The sequence below is a fragment of the Thunnus albacares genome, chromosome 14 (assembly GCF_914725855.1).
Source record: "Thunnus albacares chromosome 14, fThuAlb1.1, whole genome shotgun sequence".
In the NCBI taxonomy this organism is placed as follows: domain Eukaryota; kingdom Metazoa; phylum Chordata; class Actinopteri; order Scombriformes; family Scombridae; genus Thunnus; species Thunnus albacares.
This window is the reverse complement of record NC_058119.1, coordinates 18,952,786-18,980,740: the sequence shown is the minus strand read 5'-3', so window position 1 is coordinate 18,980,740 and position 27,955 is coordinate 18,952,786. Positions and strand designations below refer to the sequence as shown.

At 39.9% G+C, this 27,955-nt stretch overlaps 1 protein-coding gene across 1 annotated transcript; it reads right to left on the bottom strand.

The window, feature by feature from the left end:
* Nucleotides 1–28: 28 nt before the first annotated feature.
* pgbd5 (piggyBac transposable element derived 5) lies at nucleotides 29–27,955 on the bottom strand. The gene is made up of 7 exons (XM_044373341.1): nucleotides 26,921–27,955; nucleotides 21,473–21,903; nucleotides 17,144–17,278; nucleotides 13,466–13,646; nucleotides 11,324–11,521; nucleotides 7,368–7,473; nucleotides 29–6,329 (listed from the first exon to the last, which is right to left on the bottom strand). Exons 1-7 carry the CDS (start codon nucleotides 27,312–27,314, stop codon nucleotides 6,134–6,136), a joined length of 1,641 nt encoding a protein of 546 aa, XP_044229276.1. The 5' UTR covers nucleotides 27,315–27,955; the 3' UTR covers nucleotides 29–6,133.

Below are 27,955 nucleotides of genomic sequence, written 5' to 3'. Positions count from 1 at the left end.
CTACAGAGTAATAAGCTTCTCCAAAGTCTTCAGTGGAGCACCCACATGTGGCGAGTTTTAATGAAGACACATTTACACGACAACCTTGTACACACCACACACATTTTTTAGAAAGTTATTTGGTCCAGCATACACCAGTTATTGTACACATATTAACTCAACTCAATGTTAACATTACATGCACATACATACATACACCCTTCTGGCCCGTCTGTGAAACTAGATAACACGACAGCCTGCAGTTATTCAACACCCTGCAGCCACTATTACAAACCAGAATCATATGAGGTGAAAGAGTTTTACCACTTAGACAGTTAAATTTTACATTTAGTGTCTGAAAACATTAATATTTTTCACTTTCAATCAGGAAAAACTTGTGTTTAGTGGTACAACTCCTGCATTATATGACCCTGGTGCTCACTATTTGGTTGCTGAGCTCGCAACAATAACAACAAGTCTAATTCTACTATTACTTGTACAGTGTTTTGTAGCACCTGATAAGGTTATAGAAGTCTGTTTAGGTACATTACTTCAGATAAGTTAATATATTATACAGCAGTTAGTTATGAAGCCCTGAGGTCAGCCATTTTAACATCTTTATCACATCCAAAGCTAATCACTTGTAAATATCTTTACTCACTCTTCTGTACTTGTCTCGCTCACTGGATATACACACACACAGACATCTGTGAAGCACTGTACAGAGATGACACATCATAACATACAGCACACCACACACATGGACATCACCTTATACACCACTGCATTTCAGTACCACAAAAAGACTGACAGTGAGGGTGATTCATTTTTGTAATAATAATTCAAGGTTAATGTTTTGTAGATGGATGAAAGACAACTATTTCTTTCTTAGTGGTTGCACAGTATTTAGCTCCTTCTCATCTGGCCCCTGTTTCCTCCCAGTGAATGAGAATTAGTAAAAGCCTGGAGCATTCAGACATCTCTGCTATCTGTGAGAGGAGAAATGGTGGGGAAACGGGGAGGTGGAGGGGGCTGTGAGACCCATCAAAGTTTTCATATTGGTGATTATTATTTGTTTTAAGGCTGTATTTGGTGATGGGATGTTAAGCTTTCTGACTTCAGTAGCCCTCGCTCATCTCTTTTTCCGTCCGACATCAAAACTAGGTTCCTACACAGTAGTTTACCCATGTAAACAAAAAAATCCCCCAACCATCACTGGGATCTGCTGTCACCCCAAGCATTCATTTTCAACCACTACAAGTTTTTGCAAACAGGTAAAATAAACCAAAATCCAACCACATGTGTTTTTGAGATGTGTTATAAGAAGTCATATTACTGGAAAAGATGTCGTGTTGACTCCACTCGGGTGAAATATCACTTGAGGCGAGTCATTACAGCAGTGGGAAAAGGGCATCGGGCTGCATAAAATATATTCTCAGCATCTAAAAACTCTGCTGTGGAGGTGACAGATTTATTCCTCTATTCTCTATTACTCACACCATGCAGGACAGGATTCTACCATATTCATTTTGTTAGGGTCTATGGTTTCAAATCTACTCTATTTCACATTCACATCAACACAACTCTACACCACTGCAGTGAGAGGAGAAAATGAGAGGAAAAAGGCACTATAGAAATATTTAATTCATGGCTGATCAATAGAGAGGGTTGGACAGATTTTTTTTTTTTTTTTTTTTTTCAGAGATCAACCTGAGAATTTGAAATGATGTTTTTGATCTGTAAGGGCTAAAATACGACCCTGCTTTGAACTAAATGAACAAAAGCATCAGAGGGGAGGATCCTCAGCCCGTCTCTTCTGATTGATGATGAAAAGAGATGACGTGAAGCTGCGTAGCTCTTTATCTGCTCCCCTTCTCTCTCTCTGTCTCTCACTCACACACACTATAATTTGTTGCCAAGTAACCGTGGCCTTGCAGAGTCCCCGCTGCATAATTTCTTCTCATTTGTGGTCTGAGCTGAGCAGCGTAAGCACTACAGAAAAGCTCTGCGGATGTCACACACATCCTTGGCGGAGTGTGTGACACCTGCCTCGGCTGCGGATTAGACGCCCATTTACAAATGCAGCCTTCATAGAGGTTCAATTTTCTACATGCTTTACACACTTTAAAGGACTTGAAGGGGAAAAATTCACACCAGGATACTCTCAACACAGTTATATGAGCTTCATCAATTTATGATGCAGTCCAGGGGTTATTTTGCTTTGAAGAGCTGGATTTTATTTTGCTGCTCTAGTCACTTTTCCCTCAACCTGCCTCGTCTATTTTTGCTTCACTTAGTGATGATTGCATTCATGCCTCTTGCACAAACTGCAACATGCCTAACAGCTGCTGTGTGTTTAGACCTTCTGAGCTTAGTTTGAGGGGAGAAATTTGTTTTTCTGCGTTTTATATGAAGGATCTCTCCCTGTATGATTGTTAAATGTTGTTAAATCGATGGAAGGGAGGCTTTTGCTTTTTGTAATGAAGGAATAAACTTTTTAAAGAATTTACTGGTTAATCATTGATACTTTTAATAGCTTAAACATTTTTCTTATCAAGTATCACTGAAGTTGCACTGGGAATATGTTGATGAAACATACTATTGTTTATATTTAGCCAGTTATTTATGGGAATGATAAAAATAGGCAATGCTTTATTTTACAGGTCCCTTAATCTTCCAGTAATTTCCTTATAATTTGGTACAAATTGCAAGAAAAAAGTGTTAAATTGGTTTAATTGTAAGTACCCACTTAGTGTATTTGGGTTAATTGTTTTTTGCAGTTTTGTGTGTCAAAACGAGCATATTAGGTTTTTCAATAGTTTCCTAAACGTGGCTGCTGTGTAACAGGTACTTCTTAGGACATATCTTTGAAAGGGTTATGCAATTTATATGGGAAATGTGCTCATTATAGCGTTTTAAAGAAACAATCTAATATGTTAATATGTAGTTCAACACAAAACTGAAAACTAAGTATCAGTTGCAGAGTTGTTAAGAGTCTAATTATTAAGACTTTTTGCAAATTAACAACTCGAATGAACCCAAATATAATGAATCAGCACTTACCAACTAAACCGATTCAACTACTTTTTTCTGTTTTTTCTTATAATTTGTTATAAATTGCAGCAACCTCTCTGTAAAATGCCCTAAAAGTTAACCATTAAATACCTGCAAAATAGTCAGAAAATTTCCAGGAAATTAATATAAAATTAAAGAACCTGAAAAATAAAGTGTTACCAAAAAAATAGAAACAAGAATTGCAGGCTGCATTATCAAGAACTGTTTTAAACATGCGTTAAGAATGTTTCAGTGGTGTGAATTTTTTCCTTTAATTAACAACACAGGACATACAATATGCAGGCTGAGGTGCAGGATGGGTTTCTAAAACGGCCACAGCTGTACTTCATTTCAATCATTAACCCCATAAATTTCATACTAAATGTGCGCGTCCTTAGTTGATATGAAATATTGTATTAAAAACAGGAGGTGATAACTACATGACATGACAGAGGTGCCTCATAAGGTTAACAGTGTTACTGAGAAGTGAACAGGGATTAGACACATGACGACGACATTCAGTGATTCACACACACACGAACAATGACAACAACAATGCTTTGGATTAGTGAAAAAGTTAAAAAAATCACAATCTTGAGTCTCAGTGACAAGAGTGAACATGGATATACACTCAGTAATTTGTAAACAAAATATACACATACATACTGTACCTTATACTCTAAATCTACTGTGGAAACCCTTTTTCTGTTTTGGTTATAGTCATTCATTTTCTATCTTATTTGATTGGCATATTTTTCATATAATCCATTTCATTTATCTATGTATATTTACAGAACTTATCTATTCATATTTTTTAGTTATTTTCTGAGAGCAGTGGATTCTACTGTTGGGTTCAAATCAAAACTAAAAGGATTATCTAATAAACACTTTACAAAGTGCAAGAGTCCTGCCAGCGAACCACTCAACAGCTCTGTATCTTACAGTAACACGTATTCACACATCAAACCATGCTGATGGAGCAAGCATACATCAATACCTTTCACTTCAAATCTTCATAACATGATTCCAGCATGACAGTAACATGTTGACTGCATGTTAAGCAAAGCAAACTGGCCTGATTAAAGCTACAGACAGCAGTGTGGTATATGTCTAGAGACGATAAGTGCTTTTTTTTTTTTTTTTTTTTGCGCAGATAAACATTTGCCTCTTCACTCACACTTCTAATGGCTGGACAAGAGACGGCAGGTCTGTTACTTGGCAAGAAATGTGCCGCTGGAAGAGGGCAACGTTGACATTAATTGTCCTAAATGTATTAATGCTTCCATCTCTGAGGAAGGAGATATTAGTTGACTCACTGATTATTGATTATTATTGTATGTATGATAGATGCAGGTAGTATTACTTGGAAATGTTCTCTTGAATATGAACTATCCAGTTAATTGTGTGTCATTTTTGTAAAAGATGGTGCTGTGTTTTTAACTGCTATTAGAATTAATAGTAACAAAATCAATACTAAAACTATTTTTTAGTCTTTTTAAAGAAAAAAATGACAAAATCCTCTGATTCCGATTCCTCAAATGTGAATACTTCCTGGTTTATTTAATCCTAAACTAAATATTTTTCAATTGATGACTGTTGATTGGGACAAAACAAGACATTTGAGGACGTCATCTTTGGCTTTTGGGAAACTAGGAATGACATTTTTCACTGTTTTCTAACATTTTATAGACCAATCAAGTTGATTAATCGAGAAAATAATTGACAGATTAATCGATAATGCAGCCCTAATATCACAGTCATTTCACATCAGTTTACTTCTGGAGCTCCTGATGAGATTTGGGCACCAGTTTGAGTGGAATGCGTGAGAAAGAAAATGATTGCATATCTCACAGCCCCAAAGTCTTGTAACCACATTAAGATTTGTTGCAACATTTTTATGTTTTCTGGGACATCTAATAATCCACCAGTGATTCAGTTTTTACTTCCTGGACCCAAATCTTGCCAAGCAATATTATCAAAACCTCTGTCCACTGGCCAAGATTGTACTCGCTGCCTAGCAACGCTGGCTTACTGAACATTCAATCAACGAGTTTTTGAACGTCTTCCCTGCAAAGCCAAAGTATAATTAACTGCATAAGTAATGAAACAGACGAATAGTATGAGTTTATCTGCTTATAAAAGTGTTATTGGTGCAAAAGTTGGCTGCACATTTAATGGCATTTATTGTTATTGTCTGTTAAGAAATCTGTAACCTTTTTTGGTCTTTTTTTGATAGTTTTGAGTTGGTGTCACGCTGCTGCGTGTGGCTTTAAGTCACCTGACAGTCTTCCTCTAGCGAGTACAGTATGTAGCAACACAACAACACATCTGGGTCACAGTAGCCTTACATTTACATCCTCAAAGTTGCGCAGAAAAGCAGTTCCACTTGCTAAATACACACACACAAACAAAAAGTTTCAAAACCCACCTGGAGCAGAAATCATCTTCACAAGAGAACATCACGATCCAGATTCTTTATGCATGCAGCGTGTGAACACACCATAGTCCTGGTTTACTAAGCTTTTGTTACAGGGTCACAGGTGTTTTTGCAGAGTGTAAATATTGAGCTACATGTAGCCTTTCTGTCTGACGAGCACATAGTTGAACACTCACATATGAGATTCACGCTCATATCAATTATTTAACTCTTTGATAAGAGTTAAAACTTGAAGCTGACATCATTTAGGAGTGAAATATTCATTGTTTCATTGTTGCTGCCTTCATCTCTGCTTTTGAAATAGCTCCTGCTGACAAATCCTTAGTAAATCTGTGTTAAAAGTTGCAGTTGAGTCATGTGAACTGTCCCCATGGCTCATAATTCTCTATTTTGTAGTGCAGTTGTGTGTTAATGAATATTTACAGTACCACAAAAAACAACTAGAGGAAGAGAGACATAGGCTTGGCACTGCTTCAGTATTATCACATAGACACAGACCGCAGAGTCTGTACAACCGTAATGAAGAGTGATGTGTGATGAATGTGTGTGTGAGGGTTGTGTTTGTGTGTGTTTAAATGTGTGTGTGTGTGTATGTTTGTGTGAATGTGTTGTGTACTCCTGCTGTCCTCCTCCTCCTCCTCCTCCTCCTCCTCCTCCTCCTCCTCACTGTGTGGGGGAGCAGTCGTCTAGATCCAGCAGCTCTCTAACCAGTCTCTCTCCAAACTGCGCTCTGCTGTAGCGTTTGACCGTGTAGGCGTCAGACATTTTGTAGAGGATGTATGCGTTGTTGATGGCGATGCTGATGCTCAACCAGAACACCTGCTGCCAGGTCTTATTGGGCTTATGGAAGATAAAGTACCTGGGGGAGAAAAATAAACTTTTACTCCTGGTTTTCTATTTCAGGTATTATGAGTCAATAAAAAATTAAAATAAAATAAAAAGTTTGCTGAGCCACAAATGTTAAAAACAGGTTAATGATACACAATTTCTCTTCATTTCCCAAGATTCCCTTGAGTCAGATGTTTCAGGTGACCTGACTAAGAGTGAATAAAATTGGAAGCACAAGCACAACAATAAATCTGCTCAGGTATAGCGTGTGTGACTTTAGGTCCCCCTATTTAGTATTTGTAAGCAGTATTCAGATATTTAATACAAATATTTTAAGTGTTGTAAATGTACAGTATTTCTCTCCAATGAAGGCATATTATTACAATTGTGTTTTACTATATTATCATTCTTTTTATCTAGAGGTGTTATAGTGATGTGTGTTAAAATACATTTAAACGTAGTAGTAATTAAATGTACTGTAACAGTAGCTCAAGTAGAAAAAAGTCATTAAGTCAGCAAACTGACAAAGTAATGTCAGTTAAACAGCCACGTTTATCTAACGTTTGCTCACATTCAGTCTAAAGTTTGCTAATATTAGCTAACATTAAAATGTAAAAGTTTCTAACATTAGTGTTGTGGATTCTCTTCTGTCTTTTTCAGTCTTCAATAACTTTGACTAAATATCCACGACTAGGTTTGCACCAAAGGAACCAAAACAAAGATACAGTCAAACATAACTTTACTTGTGTGTCATAACTTCTCAACGTTAGCTAATGTCAAATCAGAAGTTTGCTAATATTAGCTAACATTAGTTACCATAGTGACTTAATTGAAATGAGCAAGGCTGCCTTTTGTTGCTTATGAATTCAACTTTTCATCAGTAAAAGAAAAAATGTCATATTATAATGAATATGAATATGCAGAAAATCCCATGTTATAATGTCTCCCTAAGATGGGACTGATTCAAGATTCTAGTCACCATGAACCCAACGCAAGAAAGCAAATTAAACATTACAAGTTAATTGCACTGTCTTGAATCAAGTGTATTTTTGTAAAATAATGTACATACTTGCTGTACTTGTCGTCATATTTGCAGATGTAGCTGAGGTGAGCCGCAAACGCCTCAACAGCCAGAGGACATGGAATCTCCCCACTTTTTCTCTTAATGATCATACCTGCCGCAAACACACAAACTGAAGGTGAGTTACACAGAATACAAACAAGTTCCCACTGAAGGGATTCGTTTTCTCTGTTCTCAGTGGTCACCTGGCCAACAACCAGACATGGGAGAGGAAAAGAGGTGTCCGGGTGTGCCTCGTTACTACTTGTGTTTTTAGCTGGTCTCTTTGTTGTTTCATCCCTGGAGGGCTGCTATGCTTAAAGGGCCTTTTTCACGACACACATTCTGACTTGTCACAGCAAGGAAACGCACAGGTGTAACTAATAACATCAACAATGGCTCTGTTCCATTTAAATCCCAGTAAGCCATGACAGTGTGCCATTATGCATGATACCAGGACCCTGGAAATGATACACATAAATGGAATAATGCCATTATTAATGTTATTAGTTGCACTGATGTGTAACTAATAACATTTCCTGACTAGTTTTATGCTCTACTTTCTGGACTATTACTGGTCTTTGCTTCAGATTTCTAATCTGGAAAAACATGGCACTTTAAATTTCTCCATAACTATCTGCCAAAATCAGTTCCCGAACAAATTCTGTATGAGAAATACCCCGAGCACTTGTACTATGATGTAAACACGCTTGCTGATTAATCTGTGTGTAATCAGGCTAAATCGATTCTTGAATGGATGTTTTTAGACTTGAGCCTTATGGTTAAATATAAACTTGTGAGATGTAGTCATGGCTGCACATGGCCATCTTTCTAATCATGCAATCGTTGATGTAAGAGATAAAGATGAAATGAATACATCACCAAGGCCCAATAGCTGCTATTATACCATATTGTTTATGTGTGTATAAGACTATCAGATTATCATTTATCACCATGCATAGACCTTTTTTACATTACCATTGAGGAATTGTAGAATACAATGTACAATGATGGACATAACTGGGTGAGTGAATTTCCAACATCTCACTCTCTAACCAAGGATGCATGCAGTTATCACCATCTACACTCTCAAACATGAGTGAGCCCCTTGTTATACCTGCAAACTCTGAAAACCTTAAATGACTGTTTCACTGTGCGATATAGAGTCTCCTCACACTTTTCTGGCAGTGTTTGTGATGAATAGCTCCCAGGGAATTCCAAGTCTAATGTTTTATTGCTGTTGCTGTTATCTGGGAACATACAGCCAAGTCGTGGCCAGGATAATTTGATCACCATTGATGGATACAATATTTCCAGAACAAACCATTCAGGCAAGCAAGGCGGAGTTGTTACTGTATATATGTTAAATCTAAATGTTGGAGCTTGGTGATATTGTCTTGAAGTAAAGCCAAACAATTTGAACTATTGGTGATGAGGGTGAACTTATCCAAGGACCTCACTGTTATTACAGACCACCATCCGCCACAAAAGAAGCTATTTCCTCTCTCTCTGATGTACTACTCAACCTTAATGAATCTGAATTAATTATCCTGGGTGACCTTAACTTGCACTGGCTCTCTCCCTCCTCTGATATTATTAAAGACCTATTTGATTCTCTAAATCTCACACAACTTATTGACCCTCCAACTAGAATCAACCTGAGAGATCATAGCTAATCGACACTGTTGGACATTGTGCCTACAAATATGCCACATAAGTACACATCATCTGCTGTATTTTGCAATGATGTCAGTGATCACTGTGCTATTACTTGTATAAGAGACTCAAAACTACCCAAAGATGTTTTAAATGTTTTGATTTACAGACTTTTCTTCATTGTCTGATACCTGATGTTGAAAAAACTTAGGAATGTTTTCATAATGCCTTTACAGCAATGTGTAATAAGCGTGCTTATCTTAAGAAATTTAGGATTCGTGGCAGGTCCATGGTTCACTGAAAGGTTGGCTCTTATGATCAGAGAAAGAAATGTTTCAATGGTCAAAGTTTGAGCCACAAATTCTGCTATTGACTGGTCTGCTTTTAGAACTTTAAGAAATGCACAAGCATGACCGGAAAATCTAAATCAGATTATTATCTAAAAACTGTCAGAAAATCTCAATAATTTATGAGGCAGCTGGATTTGCGAGATTATGACATTACACGAGAATCCATCTTGTCAGGCTTCAAGTTATGTGCTTGTGTCCGAACAACCGGTGGTTTGGACCAATCAGCGTCATATGAGGATTCTTGTGTGATCTGGTGAATCCAGCTGCCTCGCAAGGTAAGACGCTGATAGACGGTGACAGACAGATGGTTCAACCAATCACCTGTCTGCCCTTTTCCAGACAGTTTACAAGGACGACTTCTCAGATGGGACTGTGTAACAAACCATCTGGTGTGTCAGGTTATCTAAATTTTGGAAGCAAATTAAAGAACTGTCCTGTTTCAACTCTTCTTCAGGTCTCCCTGAAGATATGTTTTGCAAATAAGTTGAAATTAAGGACAAAAATTATATAGTTGGGCTCTCTGAGAAACATTTTGTATCAACTGTCTGTATTTTCAATGAGTCTAAATCAGGCTCTCATTGCTCTAACTTCAGCACTGTGACACCTTGAACTGGTTCATGAGAAGCCTCTTTTGTTTCTAGACCCATTTCAAAAGAGGACATCTGTATTGCTCTTACAGCTATTGATCCAAGAAAGTCCTTAGGACTAGACAACCTAGAGCCTTCCTATTTAAGGCTGCAGCTGAAATTATTGCTAAGCCTATGCATAAATTGCAGTCTACAGACAAATTTGACCCCAAAATTATGGAAGGCAGCCTGTGTCCTTCCCTTCTGAGATCCTTCAGATCTTAACAATTATCATCCAATCAATCTTGGAACCCATCGGCTATCAGCTGATGATGATTTAGCCTCTTGGGCCTACGGCCAATATTTCGAGAAGGGTCTATCTGCAGTCTTGCAGACTAACACGACAAACCCACTTTACTACATGGCTGAATTGGTAGACTAGCCGTAACTAAATACATGTAGACAACTTCATTTGTATATTTTTGCATACAAGGCCATGCTGGGTAAACTCCTCTCATATAAATGTAACCTTGCTCCACCTGGTGGAATCAGCTGAACCAACGAACTGTACTGAAATGCACCAGCTATGTGAAAACTGGCCATTTGGCATCGTAGCACATCGTAGTAAACTGGATCTATATAGAATTACCATATCAATAAATTAGGTCTCTACTAGATGATTGTGTTGTAAAATGGCAGCAATTAATGAAAAAAAAGATGCTGTGTGGCAGAAAAACTGCTGTTTTACCATTAATGAGTTCTGTTATATTTTATGATTTACACCTACCCTTGGGGCATGTGTGTATCTATTTAGTTGTTACTTAGTGTTATGTTGTAATTTATCTCTGTGGTGCAACTGCTTTCTAAACTGTGCAGCTCTTTTGTAATTTACCACTGGCTCTAATGTCTCCATAGGATTTTGAAATGTTGATGACAATGAACAGATTAACTGAAAACAGTAAGCTTTACACTATATTCAGTGAGTGATAATAGTGGTGGGGTCATTCTTTGGGGGAAAGGGTGGTGGAGGATGTGCTGCCCCCTTTTTGTTTGGATCAGGTGGCCAATTCTTACACATTGAACCTTTAAAACCAAAACAGAACTGTTACATTGAGAGTGGATTATGCTGTGAGAGGAAATGGATTATCATGGATTAGCAGCTCTCAGTGATTTTCCCTGACATGAATGCTTAACGATGTGCCAATTTCACCTGATGGTAACTTGTATCCAGACTGCGGTTAATCTTCTTTTCATTAAAAATGTCTGATTTCTGAGATTTCAAATTAAGTCCAAAGTCTTTTCTAATATTATGACAAATTTCCTACAATTATGCAATTCTAGTCTCAGCCAAAATGTGGGTATTACATAAGTGCATCAGAGCAGTAGCGTTTACCTTGTTTTGTTGGAGGGTAAGCGTTGGTGAGGAACCTGAAGTGTCCCTTGTTGTACCAGCTGATCAGTGACATGCTGCCTTTCATCATCACTCGTGATTGGCCGCGCTGTGCTGGTGTGGAGCCACAGACCAGCATGTTCTGGGGTAAGCCTGTGCAGTCGCTCTTCCTGGTGCTCAGCAGACCACAGCAGAAGATATCTGCAGAGGGACAAATACAAAGACATGTTCTCTCTCTATTCTCTACCCACATGTAACTCTGGTGCATTAATTGTGCTTTTCGTGTTTTCTGCTTCGGCTTTGAACCAAAACTTACAGAACAAACTACTGTAGACTGTTTATATCTTTTCTTCTTATTCATATCTTTTCACCCATTTCTTTCTTTATTTCTTACATGGATGAGCAGAAGTTAAACTTCTGGCTTGCTGACTGTTGCTGATTTGTTACCGTTCTCAATTTGGAGAAGGATTTCTCTTTGTGTAGAGCGTGTGTGTGTGTGTGTGTGTGTGTGCGTGCAGGGTAATTAACTCAGCTAATTAATCCAGCATGATAAATTTGAAAGAAAAATGTCGGATAATGCCTTCACAAGCACAGAGCTGAGCTTTTTTTTTTTTTGGCTGAATGCCTCATGGCAGCTTCACCCAATTAGGATGACAAAATATTGATTATATCTCCAGACTTGTTTTTCTTTTCTTGCTGTACTGTAGCTCTGCCCGATTGAGTTTAAAATTGCTCCACTGTTATTGTTTAGTGAAAGAGCACTTGTGATAAAAACTTTTTTTTCCACGCTGTGCTGATGATATCGTCAAAGGAGCACAATCTGTTAGGCTGACTATTTATTCTCTGCCTTCACTGATTCACTTGTTTTTTAAGCTTATTTGATATGATGACATTGTCCCACATCCGCTGTTATTATGAAAGAAGGAAACAGGTCATTGAAGAGAATTCAAATGTGACTCACCCTTCCACAATCGGATTATGCTTTCATAACCAAAAGATTGCTTTGGCATAATAAGCATGAAAAGCAGAGCTGCTTGAAAGATGGATGATCAGCATAGAATATCACCATTTCCTCCAAAATGTCAGATATGCAGAAAATGTGATATTTGTAAGTTATTTATTTCAAGTCGCCAAGTGTTAAATGGTGTTTCTGAGCAAATGTCCACTTAAAACTCATTGATTTCTTTGAGCTGTGACCTGGCTAAACACTCCCTACAGGATCTCGCATGATTTATTGTGACAATAAACGGTCTATTGTTGCTCATCCCGGGGCTGTTATGGTCGATGTTGGTTGGTAAGCAAAAAAACATCCATCTTAACAAGTCACATAGTCTAAGATTCGGTCTTCAGATGTGTTTTTTCTTTACAAGAAAAAATAGAGTGTGATAATTCTTCTTCTTTTCAGGACGATTTCTCCTTTTAACATGACAGAATGAGGCAACTTTGTGCTTTGATGTAAACTCAGTTACACTTTATTCTACAGCATCCTTGAAACACATTGATGTATATCAGGAAAAGATGCTGCACTAGTTTGTTTTACTAATAGGCAAAATCACTGCTTAAAACAGCTATTTTTTTGCAAAACTGAACCTTTCTTTAAGATATTATATTTAATTTAAAAAATCCAAGTTTCTAGCTGAGAAAAGAAGAAGTTACTACATGAACCGACAAATACAAACACAGTCTACCAGCATATACAGTGAGTATGACAGAGGCATGCTTGTGCTTTAGCATATTTATATGCGGTCATGTTTCATATTGTAAGGACAGCTAAAGAAAATAAAAAAGGAGCGTTCTGGCTGCATACTGTAGTGTTGTGAAGGTGCAACAGACTACAGTCATCCTCTGTGCTGTTTAGCCCGGGGATGTTATCATCACACCATGATTAAAAATAAATAAACAAACAAAAAATTGCAGAAATGGGTGGGACGTGTGAGATGAGGACAGAGATTACAAGCAGTACACAAAAGCAGAAGGTGAGGAAGGAGGGAGAGGACAAGACATGACAAAGGAGGAGTGCTGAGAGGCAGGAGAGATATGATGAAACACAAATAAGAGGAAGAAAAGGTGTTTTTTTTTCTTTAGGCAGCATGACTCAGACAGAACAAAAGATATAATATCTGCTGCTGCAGCTTGCTTGTGTACCTTGTTTGCTGAACTCGGTGAAGAGGCTGAGGCTGGTGATGGACGGCCCGGTGAAGATGATGGTGTTCCTGCCGGAGATGTTCTGGCAGAGCTGCTTGGCCACGAGGCTGTGGAGCTGAGGCTTGTTCTTCAGGGTGGCCAGACCGTCTGTACCCTGACCCTCCTTCAGATGGACTGAGATCTGCAGAGTCGGGGGGGGGGGGGACAGGACATGTAAATAAAATGAGTGGAAAACAGGCAATTTTTGCTTCAATTTGCATGAAAGCTTAACATATATGCCCTTTACCTGACCTCTAGTTCAGAAAATCCTACAGTAACGAGTCTAACGTTAACGAGAATACAGTGTTCATTATGCATCAAAGAGTTTGTCCAGAGGCGGCACAAGAAGAAAAGCAGTGCGTTGGCTGAAATCAACTTGTATGCTCTGCTGATTGTTGTCTCATTTAGTCTGTAAAATGGTAAAAAATTATGAAGAAGTGCCATTTACCATTTCTTAGAGCCTACAGTGATGCCTTTGATTTGCTTGTTTTGTCCAACCAACAATACAGAATCTTAAGATATTCACTGTTATATATGTTGAAGACAAACAGCAAATTCTCACATTTAAGAAGCTGGAACCAGAGATTTATTTTGTATATGTGCTTGAGAAATGACTGAAAAGATTAACCGGTTATCAAAATAGCTGCTGATTAATCTTCTGTCGATTGACTAATTGATGAATCCACTAATTGTTGCAGTTCTATTATGAAATATCTGGTGTGTAAAGAAGATATTTTGGTCTGATGTTGGTGCATTAAGAAAACTCACAAGTGTCCAAGATGGAAAACCATCATCCTGTCGGTAGGAATGTAAATTTTATGGTAATCTTCACTTTACATTTGAATACATTTTTAAAGGACAAGTTTGGGCATCTGTTCAGTTGCTGTTGAGATGTTGCTCTGGATCAGGACAGACTGACCTGTTCTTCTTAGTTCAACACACTGGTGCATCATGCACTTAAAAATGCAAGTCTCAAATATAAAGAAGAGCTCAGCTGGCAAAGAAAACCATTATCAAATACACACAAACATACACACTTTATTAAAGTCTGGTATCCTCTTGCACTAACCTTTCTGCTGTTGTTCACGAGCTGAATGGCATTAGCTTGATTAACCAACATCTATGCCAGGCCTGTGGCTATTACACTAAGTGGTCAGTCCATGCTGCTGTGTGTGTGTTTGTGTTTGTGTGTGTATGTGTGTGTGCGTGTGTGTATCCTCGTGTGTTGCCCTGGCTAATGGAATCTCATTGATTCACTCCATTAACTCGTTTTATTTCCTAGATCTTTTTTTTCTCCCCCTTGACACAACTCATTGAGAGAAAGAAGATCTCAGTGCTGACACACGCCAGCGTACAGCGGACTGGTAAAGACTGAGTGATTGCTAAATGGCCACTGTCAGTATGAATGCTAATGCTTATTTGTTCAATGGATGAGATAATGGAATACGGCTTTAAATGATTGAGTCTGTGATATTTCTTGTTTTGCCAAGGAACAAAATGATGAATAGTTTATCATTTAATAAATTTATAAATCATTACATTTGTCTATTATCTATTATTTGATATAAACAACTGATAACTACTAATTCTTCTAACTAATTCTGATGGTTACTCCTATTTCCACTAATATGATTCTGGACTACATCCACACTAAAGAAGGAAACGCTCCTCCAGCAGTCCTGTGCCTAAGATCTGTCTATTTATGGACTCTGTCCAGCATAAAGCACCTTTACAGCGTTCTTTACAGTGTTGTATTATTTTATTGCAGTTCATCCTACCTAATTTCTCCAAAAGCCCGTTAAAGTTTGTCCTTGAGCAGGTCAGTGAGAAACCTGAGAAACTGCTAACATGCTTTATTCTTCTTCATTAGTCTATTTCTAGTGTCATGCCAGTTATATATCCTGTTACGGACTGGGTGGCATGGTAAGAGTTACTGTTATGCAGTTATGAGAGTGAGTGTGTAAACATGTGGCCAGTTTAGATGCTGTAAAGCCTGTCAGTCATTCAGCAACCTGTGACAGTGACTTGTGTGAAATACAGGTAGTGTAACAGGATCATAGAGGAAATGGGTTTAGTTTTCCTGCTAGTTGGGTTCAGGGGCAGGAGGTATCCTTGCTGCGGGAGTCTAAGCAGGAGGCTAGTTAAGAGCTAACAGCAACTGGTTTTGTTGTTTTGGCATTGGTTACAGCCCACAGTAGCCCATGCACAGTTTGCTAATAAACTGTCAGTAAAACCAGGCTATGCTACAACACATACAGTATGTCTGTGTGCTCTTTGTTTTTGTGGGGACCAATTTCAGTAAAAGACCCAGAAAAAGTGGATATTTTTGGAACATGAGGCCAGACTTCACTTCCTCAAAGGGCTGTTTGAAGGTTAAAACTTTATTTTAGGGTTTATGGTTAGAATTAGGTTTAGGTTAAGGTTAGGGTAAGAGTTGAGGTTAGACATGTTATTGTAATACTTGAAGGGCCATAATAAACATATGCTCTCACTTTGTGATTTAACCATTTTGCACCAAGGGAATAGTCCCTATGAAAACAGTGACAGGGACACTGTTTTGCTGGTATTCACCTCCACTGAGGAAGCAAAAATCTCAGAGACAGATATTTCAAAACCGGGACACATAAAAGTGCTGTCAAGAAAGCCTGCATGGCCAGATACCACTGGAGGTAAGTGCATTATGTCCTTTTAGGTAGAGCACTGCACATGTTTTTGTGTGTGCCTGCATGTGTGTGGGTGGCTGGATGGAAGACCTGCACAATATCTATATTCTAGTTTAAAAAAGAAAGCAAATTTGGTGGTATCACCTATAGTTTTGCCATCCTGTATCACAAATACTGGCAGGTTAAGAGGTTGCCTCATGCACTTGTCACCAATTTAAGAATACAAAATAAATACTGAAGACTCTTACAGTTTTGGAGTTGTTTTTTTCTCTGTAACGACCTCTATGATGGAGAATGTTATCCAGGTCTGACAGTCCTGCAGTGCTGGGCCACAGTCAAATAGTAGTGTTATATAAGTTACCGGTGTAGGAGTGGAAGGTTGTGGTAAGGGCAAGGCTGTTAGTGAGCAGATCTAACACAGATCAAACACAGATCTAATGATGAGTCAGAAGCTACTCTGCTCTGAAACAGCATCAAAAGGAGATTCTGACAACCAATATTTTTGCCCAGAAGGTGTTTCAGTTTGATCATTTCATAAAGTCAAACTTTTCTGCATGTAAAGCTCACAAATATTCACAATAAATTTATAAAAAAAATGTTCTTCTCTGTTGTGTCGACACATAATTGGCTGAATGCAAAATGATGCAACATTGACAACCTGAGAATAAGATCCCAAATTGGGCGGAGATCAAAGTCTCCGATGTTTTCATGACAGATTTTTTTTACTTCAGTCAATACTTTCTTACATTTTTGATGCAAAATATTAGATTTCTGCTATAAAGTTTGAAAGCAGCAAATTCAAACAGCCTCACAAGCAAACTGAAACTCTCTCTCTCTCTCTCTCTTTCATCTCCTCACCCTCTCTCACACACACAGGACCTGACAATTGTGATTCTGATTGCTGCTGATTGATGTTTCCCATCTTTCATTCATTCACTAATATAACAAACTCCTATGAGCTGAGTGTTGCTGCTACCTGACAGATGAATCCTGTGGAGGTGCACTGTCGAACCCAGAGACTGAACTTCCGTTTCTTCCTCTTCCTCAGCTCTCTTTCCGTACAGGTGGTGATGAAGACCGGGTCCTCGTCTATCAAGGGTTCATGAAGAACCTGTAACATACACGCAAAGTTACTGTACACGTGAGTTTGTCTGAGTGGATTTTTATATAACCGCGTCACAAGAAAAGTACAAAATGTGTTGCTGGAAAAATAGCTGGCCTGAAGGTTAGTTATGATGTAACATTACAGCTGAGGGTTATAGAGAGAAGGCAGCCAATCGAAGATCCTCTCAAGTTGTGTATGTGTTTGTGTGTGATACCATGGAGAGAGAAAAAACACCTCTAAGCAGAAACACTCTGTATCATACAGTTCTGTCTGCAAAACCTTGCAGAAAAATGACTTCTCCATTGTCAGCTTCATTCTCCCTCCACTATTTGAGCAGTTATCCTTCATGTTAGCGTATATATTTTATCTTCTAAAGATGTATTCCTTCTTTCTCTCTTTTTCTGTCTCCATTTTTCCATACAAACTACGAGTTTGGACAGTTTGCTTTCATGTTCTGTGCTTGACTGTTTCAAAATAATGGTCAAAATAGACCAAACCCTGTGCAAAATATAGACAAATTAAACATATATCTACAAAACATAGATGGCATGAAATTGGAATAAATGTTACTTTAATTTTTCAACCTGAGTGTGAATTTTGACTGATGCAGTAAAGCCAGGTGGGCCTTGGGGGAAAAGAAAGTCTGTGGGTATTTGTGGCAAAGAGGTTATCACGAACAGTGCAGACTCTACTGGCTGCTGAGCCTGGTGGAAATGGATTAAGATTTTAAAATGGTAAAATATATATATATATGTGTGTGTGTGTGTGTTTGTGTGTGTATATATAATACATATATAATATATATGTATTATAATATATATAATACAGAGACACAGTTCCAAGTTTTGGAACATGTTTTTATGATTCTCCATCTCGAAAAACAAGCACTCGAGAAGATGTCACCCCAAACAAGTAAACATTACTATGTAAATCGATGCTGCTTGCAGTTGTGGTAAGGATATCATCAAAAGGGCTGCATGTCGACATGCAAGTGTTACCGTCGAACTGATGGAATTAATGCAAGAAGTATATTTAGAATAGTTCCATTTTCCTCCTGTATATTCATTATTTCCTGAGTGCTGTGCAATGTCTGCTCACTGATCAGATGAGATGCAGTGCATGAATTCCCCAACAGGGAATAGTAAAGTGATAATAAAATAAAAATAATACAAAAAACTGACACACATCAACAAATCCAAACACATACAAAAAAAGAAGGATTAACAGAAACACACAAAACAAACATTTTCTAACCCTTTCTTCGACAATTAAACTGGCATGATACACCTCAAACCTGGCCAAATATTTCCCTGGAGATGCTTCCAACCACACAACAAATATTTGCATTTCAAATTTTCTTTCCTCTGGTGCTTTCCTCTCCTCCCTCTCCATCATGATTTGACTGAAGCTGAAGTGAGCACCGACCAACAGCTCTTTCCTGCTCCTGGAACGAGAGCAACAAGCCATTTCCCAGTCAAATGTAGAGTTATGGATTATACAAGCGGAAGACTAATGAGGCTATCTAGCCTTTGGATGGATGACATCACCCAAAACCACAATGGCCTTTTAAGAAATATCTCATCCTGTAACTGCCACACATCAGCAGAGCGGTTGCTACTGCAGCGTGCTTCTTTGCATGTTGTGCAGAAAAACTGACAATATTTCTCTATTTTAATAGCTGATATACATAGTTACATTTGTATGTGAATGAAAAAAAAAATCCATCTATCCACTGGCTGTCTTGCAGTGGATGTTGTGTGAAGGCTGCGACATGGGCTCTTAAAGATTTTACACTTGCAAATCAATACAAAGCAGTGTCAACAGATCATCTTAGCGACTGCAAAACTGCCAGACTGACACAGAAAATGTCACACATCACCGTCAGCAGAAGCTGGCATAACCTGCTTTATTCAGCCCTGATATTATTCTCACATTAGCGCTGATATTCACACAGACACACAGCATCATGTCGACTGATTCTCAGACGAATCCAGGTCACACGCAGACAGTCAGTCTCAAGATATATCCTGTATTTGAACATTTACTGTTACTGTTTCCTCCCTTTGTTCATCTCTTAAACATTCAAATTAGAGATTGAATTATTTTTCAATTAATTAATTAGTTGATAAAAAAAATCAATGTTGACTATTTTGATAACTGAACTTGTCATTTATCATTCCAGCTTCTCAGAAATGGTAATATTTGCTAGTTTTCTTTGTCTTCACACTAAATATTGTTGGGTTTTAGGCTACTGGCCAGAAAAAACAAGCAGCGTGAATACGTCACTTTAGGACTTTGGTTTTGTGATTGCCATTTTTTTCACTATTTTCTGACATTTTATGCACCAAAATTAGAATAAATGAATAACTGATGGAGAAAATAATCAACAGATGAATTGGTTAGTTGCAGGCCCGACTCAAACTAGTACATCACCTTCCTTTCTACCTTCTTTCCTTCTGAGTCAGTCGTTATTAAATGGGTTGATTACTTTTGCGCTGTCTGTGGAGCAACAGTCTCAGTCTGTGCCACTCTCACTATCTGGGTCCACTCTCTGCCCCTGGCACAGAAATCTAACAGATAAAACAAACTGGCCTAGATACACACGTACCCCCGTCACTGCTAATGACACACATACACACACACACACACACACACACCGTTTGCCCTCGTTGTTTCAGTTTAGTTGTTTTTAGATTTAAGTAGATAGAGAGCTTTAGTGTACTGTAAAATTACACGTGGACTTGGATGTGATAGAAGTCTGGGCTTGCTGTTAAGAGCCGGTATCCCCAAATGCATCGCAGCACTAACATCATATTTCACAATGGCACAAAGACGAAGTTATGGCACATGTACTGTAGAAAGACCAAAAGCAATTTAATCAACTACTTCCCAGAAATGCGTCATTAATTTTTGAGAGCTCAATCGTGGCTGCAGATTCTGAACATGACGGCGTAAATGAAGTGGAAGCAAATTAAACAGTTTTAAGCTGAAATCTCATTATTTTGTGTGACTTTTATGGCAACAATTTCCATGTGTCACTGCTCTTTTTATAATTCTGGAGTGAAGACAAGTTGAACTGACATTCAGGAGCAAATGACATGATTTCTTTGACTTCTGCAAATTGTAACATTCTGCTATTAATTAGACGCGTTTTATATGTGATTTTAATCAGGTTGAAGTAAATAAGGCTGGCTGAGTGATTGCTGCTGTCTCTCTTTGCTCAAGAGCAAATGTCTTTTTTTTTCTTTTTCTTTTAACCATCACTTTCAGATAATACAGTAATCAAGTTGGATAGGAGCATAACACTGATGGCGCTATTTTGATTTCAATAGTCTTCAACTTTCAAATCTGCTGTCCTGCTGTTCATCTACAGAAAAAGGCTGAATTAACTCCAGTCCACCCAAAATAGAGAAGCAAGGCTGGCGCTCCACTGCCCCAGTTGCATTAATGTAGATCTGATGCATACAGAGCGACTGAAAACAAGCTGCAGTAAGAAAGTCTTCTGGAGGGTAAGTCTGTTGAAAAATGAGTGCTTTGCCCAGATACTTGCTGTGTAGACTGTTTTCAGACTGGAGCTCCTCCTCGTGGGAGCCACTTAGTTGGTTCGCCCTATACTTCAAGAGAGAGAAAGCTTTACATTTTTATTTTACAAGGTAACTGGAGAATTTCTTAGTTACTGTGTTGACATTGCATGTCTATAAAAGAAATATACAGTAGTCATACGTTTGGTCACACTTTCTCAGACAGTATCTCTTACATCCAATATTCTGTCCGTAAAGGTTTTTAATTGTTTTGTTGTTGAGTTGTTTCATACTTGTCACTTTTCTTGGTACATTAAAGACTTAAGTTTATGTCAACTTGACCTGACAACTTGAAGCAAATGAGTTGAGTTCTGCAAGTTGCAACACTGTGTTATTACATAGATGTATTTTATACTTTTATCAGGTTGTTTCATACTTGTAACTTTTCTTGGAATGTTAAAACTTAACTGTATGTCTAATTATAGATATTAAATTGATACAATGCATGCATTGCATTGATGTCAATTGTGCTGAGAGTTTGCTGTGGTGTTTAAAACTGATGCTGCAGCTGCTATGCCAGCTTTGTCAAACCAGTGAATGGTGATGAATAAATGAATAAGAGAGCACTCATAGCTGTCTGCAAGCATTATAAGAGGCTTGAGGGAAATCCTGCACACACCTGCGTCTGTGAAGGTCTGAAGGTGCAGCTGAACGACTGCTGCAGCGAGTCCAGGAAGGGCTGGATCTTGTACAGGCCCTGGTTGCTTCCTTGCGACGGCCGGAAAGCCACGATGTGGAAGTACTTGAGGATCTTCTCGAAGCGTGCCTGGCTCATCTTCAAGGCGATGCTCCGGTTGCTGAAGAAGCCCGAGCTCCAGATGCTGAGTACCGACTCACAGCGGTGCACACTGGTGGAGGTGACGAAGCCCAGGAATGCCTTCATCTCCTGGGAAGTGACGGGGCGCCAGCCCTCGTCCAAGCCAAAGCGCTCCTGGAACTTCTTGGCGTACATGTTAGTCTGGGTGACCATGTTTTGGATGCAGTTGTCTGGAACGAAGAGCTGGAAGAAGTCCAGAGCTGTGGCGGTGGCCGGCATCTTCTGAGCAGGGCCTGGATCAGGACAGGAAGGAGAAAAGAGTGAAACGTTATGATGGAGGAAAACAGACAGATTGACAGTTAGTGAGTCCCATATGGGCTAACTCATAGACGCAGCTGTCACTTAATCCAAGTTTTTTAAAACTTTGGCACCAGGCCTTCACTTTGAGTGACTGCTCAATAAAAGTTGTCTCTTTTGACACTGCAAGACAGGATGAAAGTTGAATTAGTCGAGCTGTCACTGTCAAGGCTGCGTGGGAAGCATGCAAACTGTTTTTTTTTGCTTAAATAAACGACACTGTTATCGCTCAAGATGAGAGGAACCAGTAGCAGAGAGAACATGAGAACTTTAAGAACATACTACTTTCACGTTTAATCTCTGGGCTTCTTCGTGAATCAGGCACTGCAGCTTTTGGTGTGAATGTCACAAGCCCAGGGCGGCGCTTCGAAAGTTTACACAACGTGACAGCAACCATACTGCGATCCTTGTCACAGCGTGGCGTTTCCATGCTTGCGGAAGGTTCAGTGTCTTGTTGCTTTAGCGTTATGGCAGGCAATGAGTCAAAAATCCTGTTCTGATGGAGTGGAGTCAGACGTGAGCCATGAATGAAAGGCCTCTTAAGCCATACTGTCAGTAAAGCATCAGCTGATGAGAAATTGTGGATTTGAAAACCTGTTAATCGACTCAACCAACAAGGCTGGACTTAAAAACTTTTCTTCCTTTCTTCCAGTAGTTTACTGACATTTACCTCTCATTTAGAAGTTTGTAGGTATTTAGCATTCATGTCACACAGTCAGAACACAATGCAGTGACTGGGTTGATGTGTTTGCTCTCGTAAATTAGAGATTTTCTCTGTGGTTGTTGGAAAACGTGAGCGGGAATCTGAATGTCGAGCGGAACAACTTCAGGCTCAATTGAACAACACAATCTCATTATCTCTGAACAAGGTTTTCACTCTTTATCTGTCCTGTCTCTACTCCTGATCGGCTGGCTGCAACTGAAATAATGAAGGAATTTTTTCCAGTTTTCTGATGTTGATTTAAAGACAACATGTACAAGACGGGAACTTAAATGGTGCTCTGTCAAAGCAACATGTAGGAGAGGACAAGACAGGAAGGAAAAAAAAAAGCGAGTACAGCATAAGCACGCCCACACAGCCGATGCTTGTGGCCAAGACAGCAGAAGTAACCGGGGCTCGGCTCAAAATCCACTCATTTGCATTCCATTAGACTTGAAAGCTGAATGTAAAATCCAGCGTGACTTCCTCGGAGAGAGCCACTCCTCAATAAAAACATCAGAAATTCAGATGGAAGGTCCGCTGAGGCAAAATGACTCGCCTCAGGAGTGTGCCAAAAATACAACCTGAGGAGAGACATATCATTTTTACAGATAATGAAACTGTTTCATCTGCTGCTGAGCAAATATGCCCTTCCTTCATTTTTTTTTTTTTTTATGCATTCCTGCCAGCTGATCTTCAGCCCAGCCTATATGACTCTGATAGAACTACATCAAACATTTACAGAAATTTACTGCAGACTGCTAATATTATCTGATGTTGGTCTACAAGGGAAGCTTTCAAATATTAATTCCCCACATTACTCATTACCGAACTCCACCTATGTTGCACATACAGACAGACATATAATCCCTCATGATTATCAGCTGTTGTTGTATTTCTATTGTCATGGGACAAACATCTGCCTGCTTTTATAGCCATGGATTTACTGTAAGAATGAGAGATTACAGTGTATTTGGAGTGGATAAACCCTGCGTGCTCTCAGCTCAGTTTTGAAAGGAAATTAAAGACTCAGAGTCTGATTTCTGACTATTTTGTCTATGGCTGAAATTACTATCACAATATGAATATGAATAATTTTCTGATGTCAGTATATAAAGATATTTAGAATGCATATGAATAATCTGTAGAAGGAAAACATACAACAACTCATTTTGTTTGTGTTTCATTACCTTTTACTGGGATATTTTTATCAGTCCCTGTTTCTTTACAGTACTTGACTGATTTAAGATTTAATATTCTGTTGTACAGATGATCAAAATTTTTCATGTTTTTTGATTTCCTAACTTTGTCCCAAAAGCCTGGTAAAGAAGACAGGATGGGTTATTTACTGTAATTAGCAGTTCACTTAGCAGTGCAATTAGCAGTTCACTTCAGATTCACTTTGCATGAGTCTGTGTACCTGTGTGTTTTTTCCATATAGGTCTGCAATGATACACTGCAACATATTTGGGTGAGGGACAGAGAAAGAGATGACATAAACAGTGAGAAATATAGGGTCAGACATGCAGATAAACTGACATATGGGGTGTACCAGTAATCTATAAGAGGCACTAAGCAAAGTGAATGAATAAATAGCTCTGTAATTCCTTTCAACATCACGATAAGGTGGTTATATAATCGGAGATGTGGATATATGCATCATAATCCTCAGCTTGGTCCTTTGCCAATCCCCTCGCCCTGCATAGGAAGCAATCTCACGCTGTCATGAAGATAACACATCACCTATACACCTGACCTTGAGTAAGCCACATTTTCATGCAAGCCAAAAACCAGGAGTGGTTTCAAAACCTCCAGGTTCAAAAACCAAGAGGGAGTAAAGTAACTGTAAACAAACCCAAAACACAAACTGGTTGGAATCTTTGAGAGTTTGCATGAGGTTGACTTGATGCTCTTTGATGGTGGCTGATGATTTATGTAGGAGGGTGCACAGTCTCTGAGGAGAGGAGCTGTCAAATCAACGCTATGTCTGTGTCAGCACTGTCACAGCCAGACAGTGAGACACACGGACAGCGAAATGGACAGAGATACAGACAGACAGGCAGGTGACAAAAAGACAAACCAGGCAGATGGACAGACTGACAGATCCAGACACATGCTGACTGATAAAAAATATCACGAACCATATTTCCACTGTGTCCGCCACTGGCAGACTTAGCGGAAACCTCATCCAGCTTAAGCTGCCTCCCATCCCCTGCCATTAAATCGGAGGAGAAACATATTTATAAGGCTCAGGATCCAGTCAGTCTTTATACTGTTCAGGCCGATAAAATCAGACTACAGTCTTGGCTACTTGAGGTCTGAAGTGTGATTATGTTCCCTGGCAGTCCTGCATCCATCCAGCCATGCAGCTCTAAATCATCCCAACCCTGATGCAGGATGGCGGGACCACACCCACACTGGCTGTGCCTGTACAAACAGACACTAGCTGTATTTTAACAAACACGCCTGCCGGTGTGCCAGGACACACAAAGCAGACAGATACACCTGCTGCTTCCTTAGTTTTGGTCAGCAGAGTCGACACAGTCAAACAGAGCAGGACAGAGTTGAATGTGGGAGCAAAGAACATCCTGTAACCTTTTTTTTGGCACCCCAGCTTGGCTCAGATTGGTTCAGGTTCTTTTGAATAAGTGAAAGCGGCGCCACTCCATATTTGGGCCCTGTCTCACAAAGCAGGATTACTGAAGTTAGCTGGATAACTAGGCTGAGTAAAAACCTGGAAAACATTCAAATCTGGAGCATGAACAGAAGTAAACAGAGTTGTTCCAGTTTTTGTTTGGTGTCCTGTTTACTCAGTAATCCTGCATCGTGAGACAGGCCCCAGCTGTCACGGATTTCAATTTAGGCACCACACAGTTTCAACAGTAGATGCGATCATTAAAAACTTCCATCTCGTGATCTTCTTTATAATTCTAGTACATTTTTCAATCGGTATTAGAACAGCATATAATCGATTCAGTTTGCTTAATTTGCTGTGAATCTGTGGCACTTTCGTGCTTTTATTCATGTGTATATGAAGGTTCCTGTGTGTGTGAGCAGACTGGGGTTTGGTCCATATCTGCTACAGCCATATGCTGGTTCACCACCAAGGGTGCAACAGTACAACATGTCACAGTGGATGCAGGGATATAGGACAGGATGGCATTCCCAAAAATCGCCTTGGCTTCAGCTGAAGAGACGAGAGAGGAGAACAGATCCAAATGAAGCCTGACAGAAGGAGAGAGGAGCTGCCCCCCCCCCCCACGCCCCCACCCACCCCTTCCGCTCCATGATGCATACTGTACTTAGTGGTAGATAAATGGATAAAAACTGCCTAGGAGACAGCAACAGCTTGGTACAAGTTGGCTAGCAGAGGGGTTTAAACAATGAGAGAACAATTTGTGGGATGATGGCTTTGTACATTTATCACAAAGACAGAACGGGACAAAGAGAGACAGAAAGAGACAGAGCAGTGTGGGTGCTGTTTAACTGTCACGATTCAAACACACACACACACACACACACACACACACACACACACACACACGCACACGTCTCTGCTTTGCACGCACACACACACATATTCTATTATAAAGTGTGCAACCAAAATCGGGGTGCCTTGACCTTAAGTCTCGTGCCAATCCACTTCTGTTAATTAACTCACTGCAGGAGGATAAAAGACTACGTGTGCATGTATTCTGCATGCATTCACTATATGTAATGTGTAATGTGTGTGAGCCAGGAGGGAGACATCATGCTGTTTCTCTAAATTAAACAGCATGTCTCTGCATTGCCCTGAAACATGAGCACATACACACACACACACACACACACACACACACACACACACACACACACACACACACACACACACACACACACACACACACAGGACAGCATGTGTATAACAGCACCAAGGGGTGAAGTATCAAAGGCTAAGCGTTTGCCATTAACTTAATACATCAATTAACGATGCAGTGTCATGCGTCTCACTGTCACCCACACACAGACACGTACTGGGAAATGCATGCACGGTGAAACAAGCATCCAGTTGTACCAGAGCAATAGCCTTTTGTGTTCTGTTTTGGCACCAGATGGGAGAGCCACAGAGATGGCCTGCCTGACCTGAAAAAAAACATGAACGTGAACTGCACTATTTCCTGTCTGTTTCCATCCAATCACCTCACACCCAGGGGCAACACTTCCCCGTTGCACAAAAAATGACCTTATTCATCTCGTCGTGCAGCATGTCTCACCATATGTCTCTTTGTACGGCGGCACGGTGACATCCTGCAGACTCTCCGTCCAGCCCTCCTCCTCTGCTTGACTACGGGACAGAGAACCCGGGGGACCGGCTCCGGTTCCGCCGCTGCCACCTCCCGCTCCCCCGCTGTGCCCGCTCTCCTTATCGCCCCGCTTTTGTTGGTGGTGGTGTTGGTGTTGGTGGTGATGGTGATGGTGGTGGTGCTCCTCCTCGCCTATCTCGGCTATGCAGTTGTCGGAGTCGGAGTCTCCGGAGGTGCTGTAGAAGGGATTGTCGCTGCTGTCATCCCCGGACTCGCCGAACACGTCGTCGGATATCTGCAGGCTCTCGTACCGGGAGCGGGCCGCTTCCAGGAGAGACAGCGCCTTCCGCCCGCACTCAGCCATCTCTCTCTCTTTCTCTCTCTCTGTGGTGATGCTGCTACTCCCCTCTTTTTTTCTGCTTTCTTCCTCCCTCTTTCTCACCCTTCCGCTACGGCTTCAGCGGCGTCCAAGTGGTCACGATCCTGGAAAGAAGGAGGTGTTTGCCTTCAATGTCGCGGCTGCACCCTCCCTCTATCTTGAGATATGAATTGTGGTTCCCCTCTGCCCCTCCAGGCTCGGATGCTGGAGCCCGGCGGTGACCAGCGTGTGGATCCGGGGAGAGCTGTCCGCTTCAAGGGTACTGAAATATATCCGCCCCCCTGTTCTGCCTACAGCGCTGCGCACTGGGCGAAATGATCAATAGTCATGGCACAGCATCCGGGTTGAGAGACCAGCGATTTCTCCACAGAGAGAGAGAGAGAGTAGTGGCTGCTGCTGCATCACCTGACACCACAGCCCTGCCCTGCCATCCAATGAGATGCTTTTTTATCATCCAAAATCAGAAAGGACCGACTGATTGGAGAAATAAATCATAATTAATTAATAGCAACATAGGCCCAATGTTAGGATGAAACACAAAAATTATAACTCAAGAAAGAGCTTATGAAAACGAAACCCTGATCTCGAGTTTATTGTCATGAGGAACTACCCCTTAAAAAGGCAAT